At 41.5% G+C, this 10,207-nt stretch overlaps 1 protein-coding gene across 1 annotated transcript; it reads right to left on the bottom strand.

Moving 5' to 3' along the window:
• Positions 1 to 164: 164 nt before the first annotated feature.
• slc4a1a (solute carrier family 4 member 1a (Diego blood group)) lies at positions 165 to 9,374 on the bottom strand. Its single transcript, XM_014022189.1, has 21 exons — positions 9,085 to 9,374; positions 8,254 to 8,334; positions 8,107 to 8,162; positions 6,865 to 6,974; positions 6,735 to 6,781; positions 6,496 to 6,661; positions 6,285 to 6,420; positions 6,143 to 6,212; positions 6,023 to 6,065; positions 5,766 to 5,950; positions 5,476 to 5,683; positions 5,198 to 5,398; positions 4,969 to 5,117; positions 4,698 to 4,892; positions 4,372 to 4,617; positions 4,202 to 4,291; positions 3,148 to 3,314; positions 2,828 to 3,069; positions 2,576 to 2,745; positions 913 to 1,086; positions 165 to 833 (listed from the first exon to the last, which is right to left on the bottom strand). Exons 2-21 carry the CDS (start codon positions 8,278 to 8,280, stop codon positions 771 to 773), a joined length of 2,745 nt encoding a protein of 914 aa, XP_013877643.1. The 5' UTR covers positions 8,281 to 8,334; positions 9,085 to 9,374; the 3' UTR covers positions 165 to 770.
• Positions 9,375 to 10,207: the final 833 nt, after the last annotated feature.

Genomic DNA, 10,207 nt, shown 5'->3' with positions numbered 1-10,207 from the left:
GTAACGTGCCGATATTTAACTACATAATGATATCGTTTTTGTTTACATTTACTTTACATTGTCACTTTTCTTTGTCAGTGTCATTTACGTGATGTCAATGAAGGCATCATGGCTCATGTTGTAAAATGTAACCTAATTGCATTTGTTAATTAAAAAAAGAGAGATTTTTAAAGGCTGTTTTTTATTTTTAATAAAGTGAAATCCAAAGCATGTACAGTGTTTCAAGCACACAATTCTTTTTAGGCAACACAAAATGCATAAGTCATTTACAAAGAAAATTTCCCTGATATGTCCCAAGTGCAATCGACCCAAACATTAAAATCTATCTCAAGAATGGCCTCTTAATACTGCTTGCTGCATTTTATCATAATAAAAGCAATTACACACTAAAGTCAAATAGTTCATAAACATCCTAAATAGGTAATACTATTACATAAGTAATACACAACAAATTAAATGAAGCAAACTTGAGACACAACTTAAAACTTCAGCCTGAGGCTTCCTGATTAAATTAAGCTACTTAAAAATATTATCTCTGACAGATCTAAAAGTAATATATACTATACTGTTAGACGTTTAAAAAAATAAATACTTCTACTTAAAACAWGTTCTTGAAAAAAAAGCTACTTCAGATAAAAGACAAAAAAAAGTATCTCAATTTGATGTCCAAATAGAAAGTTTTATCTTGGTTGTGTGGTGACAAAAAATTAAAAGGAACAGTTTGAATTTACAAGAAAAAAATTGTTGATTTACGTTGAAGTTTGAGTCGTTTATGCCAAGCCACCGTCGACAGGTTCATCATCCAGTTTCACCTTGGCGTCATCTGCGTCCAGCTGCAGCACAAAGACAACAAACCTCTCACAGCTGACAGCTCGACAGGTGAACTGAGACAGGTGCAGACGGGTTACTTACACATTTCATCTCCCTGGTGGTGAAGACCCGGCCGGTCATGAACATGCGCAGAGGGATGGTGAGGATGAGGAAGAAGGGAAGAGCCAGAGAGAAGGGGCTCTGCTTCACAGCCCACAGGATGCCCAGACACACAACCTGGACCAGAGTGAAGAGGTGCATCCGCAGGGTCCTCACCTGCACAGACAGGACCACGTCGAAGAGGCTCAACATCCAAATACCATAAAAAATAATGTTTAAATCCAGGGCCGGCTGTAGCCAATGTGAAGCCCTCTGCAAGATTTCTGTTGGGACCCCTCGTGCAATTTTCTAAATCTCACTGCCATTTTCCACACACATACAAATTAAATAGTTTTGTCTTTGATATAACTTTTTATCTATACAAACCAGGTTGTTCAATTAAAGCAGTTAATATAATTTACTTAAAACAAATGCCTGCCAACATCTGGAACATGCAGCTGTGGACTGAAGCAGTTCTAGGGGGTCCAGGRGTWTAAAATATTGTAAAAGACCTACTCAAAACTCTGTATTTTTCTGCCATTTGAAGAGTATTTTACTAAATTCTTGGGATTAATAAAACAAGATAAAATCAGTAATTTGTGAAGTTAGAAGACTTAAAACCACAGTTTAAACTGAACTTAATCTGAGATCCGAACTGAAATTTCCATTATCCTGATTTTGTGAGAGATTATGAATCTTTTTATTTTTCATCTGTACGTTTTTCAGCAAGTATCGCATTTTGCAGTTTTTATGCTATTTATACAATTTATATAAATGTTCAGCTGCTACTATGATGCTTCAGCATTTTATACCGTATGAGATATTTRACTTTTTCTGTTATTTTATATATTCTCCTTAATATCCTTAAACCCCTTCAAAATATTTGTAAATCCTTACTGTACTTTTCACCATTTGTTTTGGTCCTTTTTTTTACCTTTTTTTTTTTACTTTTTGTGCAAATTTCAGCTTCCTTCACCTTCTGTTTAGCTGATTTTAGCTTCTTTCTGCTTTTAAAGCTATTATTCTGACCCTTTTAGCTATTCTAATTTAAACATTTATGTATTTCTTTKAGCTGTTTTATATGTWTTTAGCTACTTTTGGCTAATTTGAMTTTTTTCAGCTAAAGTCACTTTTTTGTGATAATTTCAGTTTCTTACTGTTTAATTCAGTAAACACACTCATTCTGTTTCTTTACTAATTTCAGCAATATCAGCTACCTTTTAAAGCTAGTTTAGGCAAGTTTCAGCTTTCACTATTCAGCACAAAAAGTCAACATTAAGCATTCACCCTGTATTTTTACAGATAATGCAACTTGTCAAATTTTTATTTTTTATTTTTACACTGAACACTAGTAATTCTTGCCTGCGTCARATACTTTTATCATGAAACATCCTCTGCACCAGATAACGCCMCATAGGAACAAAACAGAACAAGTTACCTTCATAAACCTGAGGAACCAGTGATTATTCTAGACCAAATCAATCAAACATTGATAAAGTTATAAAATACATATTTTTGTCTCCCATTTATGGCGCCCCCTAGATGGATGTAGCCGTTAGCATTTGCCTATCCTGCCCATGTTACAGGCTGACCCTMTTTATAACAGCATCATAACAGTACAGAACAACATTCAGACCAATAAAGAGTATTTCAACAGGACTGATACCCTGGTGGCGTAAGCATCAGACGGATGGTATTTCTTTGGAGTGAAGAGCAGAAGCATCCTGTCCCACATCTGGACTCCGCTCAGCGAGGTGATACCCATGTAGAGGAAGATGCCAAACAGGGCCGTCATGGGAATCATCTTCAGAATGGGCTCCATGAAAATCGAAACGCCTAAAAAGTCATAGAYTTCACAGTCAGAGGAGGAGAGAAGCGCGAGGAGGATAAGTGTGGCSAGTTAGACGGCAGCACCTACCAACCATCGTGGCCACGAGCATGCCGCTGATCCTCTGCTCAACCACCTTCTCTATCTCCGGTTTGGGCCCCTTGGTCATGACGGTCAGAGCGTTGGCGTGAGTGACGGAGCGCACCGTGGCGGCGCTCAGCCAGGGCACGCCGAAGATGGACGAGATGCCCCCCATGGTGACCAGCAAGAGCAGGTCAAAATGGAAACCAGATCCTTTCACCATCTTCCTCTCGGGTTTGCTCACGATCAAACTGGAACCCACAAAAAAAAAAAAACCTTTTACAAAAAGCCAAACGCAAAGAGACGATGTGATAGGAAGCATAACTCACGTAGTGATCTGAGACTCCATGAAGATGAGGATGAAGACGAGCAGAGCGGGAACGCAGCAGGCACCCATCATCCAAATGGGGAAAGGCTTTTTTTCTCCCATGGGGTTGATCAGCCAGCCTCTTTCTTTGGGGTTGGTCACCTCAACTCCTTTTGGCACAACTAGTTTCTGCAAGGAGACAAAGATTTTCACTCGGAAAGARGTACTTTTGTCAAATGTGTCACAGTATAAATATTTAGGATTTTTAAATGATGATTCTTTGTCTTTTTCTGCCCGTATTCAACAGCTGGTGAAGAAGCTGAGATTAAAATTGGGATTTTATTTCAGGATTAGATCATGTCTATCATTGAGGCAGAAAAGCGATTGGTTGAAGCAACATTTATGTATGCAATGGACTATGGGGACATTTTATACATGCATGCTTCTCTTAAATGTCTTTACTCACTGGATACCGTTTATCATGGAGCTCTAAGGTTTATAAAAAGTTTTACACATCATTGCACACTATATAATCGGGTTGGATGGACAGACTTGGACACTCATAGACTATGTCTTTGGTATATTTTTATTTATTAGAATATAATAGGACTTCTTCCATTATATTTGTTGGCCTACATAAATAGAAAGTCCACTGGAGGATACTCTCTTCGTTGCGAGAATTTATTTTTGCTTTCAGTGCCTAAAGTCCGAACTGAACTTGGAAAGAAATCTTTTCAGTTTTCTGCTTCATCTTCTTGGAATCAGTTGCAGAGATACTTGAACCTAAAGGTGCTGTTGTCACTTAATGTTTTTAAGGCTTTTCTTATTGATTTTGGGAAATAATCATCTGTTTGTAAATGTTTTAAGTGAGGAATCTTATTTAATCTATCTATGATGGTACTGATTCTATTTTTGCTGTGAATGTTTTGTAACCTCTGTGTACCACTGCCAGTCTTGGCCAGGATTCCCTTGCAAACGAGATTCTTAATCTCAATGGGAMWTTCCTGGTGAAATAAAGGTTTAACAAAAAATAATACARTTTTAATTGATGGTCTCATACTTGACATGACACGTACCTGAGTGTAAGCATCTTCAATGCTGATATCCACGGCGATCATGAAGAAAATGGCGATGGGCACTCCGAAATCTCCAATCAAGCGACGAATCTTCACAGGAYAAGACACAAACAATCAGAGTCTCAWCGCGTAACGTGCCGATGYCTTCCYTTTTAAAAAGCTGATCTTACCGGGCCGGGGAGGAAGGTGCTATGTTTGAACTGCCGGAGGAAGTAGGCGATGAAGAAGCAGCCGAACATCAGGCACATGGACAGCAGGGCGGTGTTCGGGTARGGCCTTTCGACCTCCAGCTCTCTGATCGTCGTGTTTCCGTCCGGATGGATCTCGATGTGCTCCTTGATGACCGGGTGGAAGGGGTTGTCCAGTGTATCGTTCAGATGTTCGTAGTTCAGGATCAAAGGGTGAGTTTTGAAGATCTGATGGAGAGGAAGCAGGAGAGAGACGTGAGTGAACGGCGGCTTGCGTGAAAATCTGTGATGGATGGATGGAAGGAGACCTTTATGAGCTTCGCAAAGGTCTCATAGATGAAAATGAGTGAGATGAGGATGGAGAAGATTTCTTGGGTGAAGCGGGAAATGAATCGGACCAAGAAGCTTCCTTCCACCGCCACAACGATGACCACGATCACCACCAGCCAGATACCCACCCAGATCCGGCCCACGATGTACTCCAGACCCTGGGCCTTGCAAAACTGARGTTGAAAGAGCAAAGGCTTTGGATCAGAACGTGTTTCTTCACGGAATTAACGCGAGGAGTTTTGTACGTACTGCAAAAAARGCCTCTTCGAACAGCAGCAGAGGTCCGGAGAAGCCGATGACCAGGACGGGTTGGGCGGCGAATAAACAGAAGATGACGCCCTGGACGCAGGTGGAGATCATGAGCTCGGACACGCCCATCATTCTGTCCGTTTTGTCAGCTAGGTGAGAACCATTGAGACTCATTATGGGTTATGGTTTTGGCTGAACAGAAAAAAAGTGACTGTCTTGATTTTTTTACCCAGAAGTCCTCCAAAAGTGATGGCAGGGGAGAGGGCAGCGAAGTAGATGAAGATGAAGGCGGAGACCACCTGAGGGTTCAGAGCGTCCGTGTAGTCGCTGAGGTAGTGGCGGTAGCGACGCTTTATGTCTTTCACCATCCCTCCGAAGGGATAGCCTGTACGGACCAGGGGGTCCTCCTTCGGTTCTTCTGGACCCGTGTCTGCAAGGCAAGTAGAACCAAACCATCGTCTAAAAAAACATAAATTCACTATAAACTGCTGTCGCTCCGACGCTGACCTTCGACCCTGTCTCCAAAGGCGAGCCGGGTGTCGGCAGGACGAAGTCTGTCGCGCAGCATCTTCTTCTGGAACTCAATGATCGGCTCCATCATTGCTATGTCTTGGATCTCGGTGGGAGGAATCACAACGCTGCAGTCCATGAAGTCTGCGACAGCGTTGGTCAGATCCTTCTCAGTCTGGGCCAGGTAGGCTTCCAGACAGAACACCTGCAGGGGGAGAGAAACACTTTTATCCACCTGCACGGGTTTAACGCCGCAGGACGCCGCTATCTCCGTTCTTTTCCCTCACCCAGTCGGCCATGAGGGCGGCCATGGCTCGTCCGCTCTGACTGTAGTCCAGCCCGCTCTGGCTCGGCCCCACCATCATGAGGACGAAGCGAACGGGAACAGAGGATTGCAGAACCGACTCCATCACCACGGAGTCGTTGAGCCGGACAAAAGCCAGCACGGGTTTCTGCAGGAGGTCAAAGATCCCTGCAAGACACCAACGTTCAACCGAAACTGCTTCAGAAGCACACGTGGATAATTAAAGCTGAGAAAACATGCCTGTGAGGATGATTGAAGCTTCCACGTTGTCAGAGCTCTCCCTCTACAATAAAAAAGAAAGATTAAACATAAAAAAGTTGTTTATTTGATGTTAAGGTCAAAACGAATAAAGATGATCACCTTCTTTGCAACAGAAAAAGTCTGCATCTGAATATCTCCAGACTGAGTGACAGCAGGTCCGTCCGACTGACTGCAAGGACACGTCAGTTCAGCAAAAGAACGAAAAAAGAGAGAATTTATTTTCCAGAAGATAAGGGGTCACCTGCGCCTCATCAGGAGAGCTCTCAGCAGGGCGTCTCGGTCGCTGGAGCGGATCTCATTCCTGCTGAGCAGCTCGTCGACCATCCTCTCCGCCACCGAGGACAGAGTGCTGGCGGCCACGTCGAAAATGATGGCACCTGAGGACACAGGTAAGACGTTTACTACATGAACGATTTGATTTGTCCGTATGTTTGATGCTTCCTTTAACTCGCCTGTGCTCATGGCTCTGCGGACGTGAAGCAAGCTCCTAAAGGTGAGGTAGGAGACGTGAGAGGGACCCCACTTCCCTGTCGCAGAGTCCAGGTTCTCCTCGTAGCCCACCCATCGGCCGGTCTCCTGCCAGACGTTGCCCTGGAGCTCGTTCAGCTCCACATAGGCCTGTGGTTCCAGGATTACAGTTAACCTCAGCATTTAACTGCTTTTAACGTTTCATTTGAAGGAGTAGACTCACCTGAGCATCTCCTCTTGTGGTGGCGTTGGTGTTCAGATTCAGAAAAGCTGGAATAGAAAAACAGAAGGCTTTTTTGGAAACGTATAAAAACAAATCATAAAAATGAACACAAACACAGAGAATGGTTCACCATCTGAATCTCTGGGAATGATGATGCCTTCAGAGAGAGGCTTCTTCTCCTCCTCCTTTTCCTCCTCTGTCCTCTGAGGTTCAAAGGTGCCATTCTGACCTGGCGAGGTCCTGAAGGAGCAAAACAAACAAAAAAAAACTATATAAATCACCCTACAGTGTCAWATTAAATGTTGCTGTTATTATTTGTTTAGAAAGAGATGCAGTTAAACCCTTAAAACCGTAATTATTAAACTGAAAATGTCAGAATTGAGAAAACGCCTCAGTTAACTTCGGTTATCGTGACTGTTCTTCACATGACCACCAGGTGGCAGCAGCACTCTGCTCCACTTCAGCTCTGTTTTCTCATCTGTTTTAACAGTAAAATTATTTTTCACAGAACATGGACAAAAATTCAATTAGTAAAAAATGCTGTTTACTTGCCTTCACATTTCTAACATTTACTCATATAATTTGTTTAATTTTTAAAATGCAGCTGATTATAAAACACATTCTTATTACAGAACAAAATAATATTTATATCAGTTTTAATGCTGTTTACATCCTGTTTTTATCCTCATACTTAATAATAAGAGTCAACTAATAAGTTCAAAATAAGTTCAAAGCAGTACATTTGCATGTAAGAAACATAGAGTGAGCAAAAATGGAACGGCAATACAATAAAACAGAAATAGCATCTTGGAACAAAACTAGCCGACAACATAACAGTATCAACAATAAAGAGAAAAACAATAAAAAATTATGAATAATAATAATAATAATAATAATAATAATAATAATAATAATAAAGGAAACCAATAAATGAACTAGAAGTTCACTCAATGAGAGGATCAATGCTAATTTTAGCTTTTTAAAATAAAACAAGCTTTTTATTATGATCCTTTAAAACATAATTTTACAGACTGTTTTCCTCAGCTTGTGTCCTTCAGGTGAATTATTTGTCAGTTTAGCTGCTGAATGTGAAAACATGTAAAAATCTGATGGGAAACTGTGTGTTTTTATTTCCTACAGCTGAGAGCAGCAGCTGGAAATAGATCAAAACATCTGGGGGGAAAAGTGATCTTCTGTGTCCCAGACATTGTTAAAAAATGATAAGAGCAACTTGAACCCAGAAAACTTGAACTTTTTGAGATGATAGCCACTCAGGCTCAGTTCGGCCCAAGAAATGCTCCCTGTCTTATCAGAAACAGCAGAAATTCACTGCAAAAGCAAAAAAAAACTGATCTGAAAACGAGGGACTTACAGCCTAACGGGAGAGGGGAAGGCTGAGCCGTTGTCTTCGTAGGACACYTCACTGCCCTGTGTCAGAAAAAATAAGAATAAAAAGTTGAAGCTTTTAGATGAAAATGACATTTTTCTCCTGAAGGATGGATTATAAATAAAAACAAACCTCCTCATAACTGAAGTCGTTCTCCATGGAGGCTGAGTTTTTTTTTTTTTGTCTCAATGTTCAACTGATTTTATGGATTCCCTGATCAGAAAAGAAACAAATCAACACAACACAAACTTTTCATGACAAYTGGAGAAAATCTTGACTGTTTCAATGTCAAACCAGAAGGTTTTTATTGTGGTTAAAGGAGAAAAAAACCTGCCTCYTGATAAAACTTATTTTGAGCCTGTTTGCAGACAGTTTTGATAAAACCATCAGCATCATATGTTGCACTAAAACGTCTGCGGCTCCTCGGTTTGGTCCAGATAATGGATCAGCCGTTGACCATTGATAGAGTTTAAATAGAAGACTTCAGAACCTTATCTTCGGGTCACACCCTTCAACCAGACTCATCTGTTCTTCTAGTTGCCCTAATATCAACTTATAGAACCAACAGGAAGGAAAAAGTATTTTCCTTACAATAAAGTTTTGTGTATTTACAGACTCTCTACTTCCAGTTGTTTTTAGGCCAAACAAGTTTTTTTAATGCAGCAAATTTTATATTTCTTTCCATATAAGTAGAAAAAGGTTGTATAATATTAAAAAGGCAAAATTATAGAATTATTATTATTATTACTATTTAAAAAAGCAAAATTATGGAATTATTAATAGAAATTATAGCATATTTGAATTATGGTAATAAATTAAGAACAACAAACTTGTTTTTCTCTAAGACAGCTCAAGTTCAAAGARTCAAAGTGCATTCATTTTGTTTGATTTCTAATTTCTGATTCATCAGAGCTAAAAAAAAATAGCATCTAACCTGGGCCCAGAGGAGGCCACACCCCTTACCTGTGTGCAGGTACTCCCACCTGGTCTCCACCTGGTCTCCACCAGGACGATCGATGCCCTGTCAGCGCGGCAAGCTCGATGACAAAGTGAAAAAGACGAGCACAGCGAGAGACCCCCCCACAGAGGAGCGGGAACACCCACTTGAAAGTACGTCGGCGGCGATGCTCAGGACCCCACGACTCCCTCAGCTGGGTGGGTGACACACAAACATCTCTATCTGCTCGGGACACCTTGACTCAGGGATATCCCAGCCCTAATTTGGCTGCACCACCCTCTCGGCCAYGACTAAGTCCAAGGGCAGAACCATGGGCCTGATCGTGTCGGGGGGCCCGCAGGGGTCGAAGAGGTCAGAGAGGGGGGCAAAGGGCAAAATCATGACCTGAGCATCTTCTGACGTCATCCTGTTTACACTCTGGGGATTCCCTTTTAAAATCGATTAAAGAGAGAGAAGAGTGAGGAGGCGAGGGAGCCCKCAGAATGATGTGAGGACATTAAACCCAACTTTAAAAACAACAARGCTTCAACTCACTTGTTTGCTTCTAGATTGGAGGCGGGAGCGAGAAGGCGAGGCCTCCTCCGCTGCTGATGACAGATACAGACTCATGATGCAGGACAGGAGAACTCACAGATCACTGAAGGAAAAGAAACATCTGACGAGGCAGAACTGAAGGAGTCTCACCCAGGTCTTCAGTTCTTGAAGACACGACTTCAAGACTACGTCCACTGGCCTGAAACMTCGCACTTTCTCCATTTTAAAGACACAAAGAAGCAAAAACTGGACAGGAAATAAGTGAAAAAGTAGCTAAAGTATAAAGAATAATAATAAACTGTAAAAATCAAGATTACAAGAGTCCAGGAAAGCCACCTGGAAGCAAAGTGGTTTTAAACTTTTGGTTGTGGCACACTCAAAAAACAGATGTAATGGTAAATGGACTGRYCTTATATTGCACTTRGACARGTGTCAGAACAGTGGGGAYTTGATCTGCATTAGAGGAACGACTCACTTAATCACCCAGCCACAGGACTCTGCAGTTTACACTCATCTACAGGCCAGGACTCCGCAGTTTACACTCATCTACAGGCCAGGACTCCGCAGTTTACACTCATCTACAGGCCAGGACTC

Source organism: Austrofundulus limnaeus, unplaced genomic scaffold (assembly GCF_001266775.1).
Source record: "Austrofundulus limnaeus strain Quisiro unplaced genomic scaffold, Austrofundulus_limnaeus-1.0 Scaffold4, whole genome shotgun sequence".
Lineage (NCBI taxonomy): Eukaryota > Metazoa > Chordata > Actinopteri > Cyprinodontiformes > Rivulidae > Austrofundulus > Austrofundulus limnaeus.
This window is presented reverse-complemented; position numbering and strand designations above follow the sequence as displayed.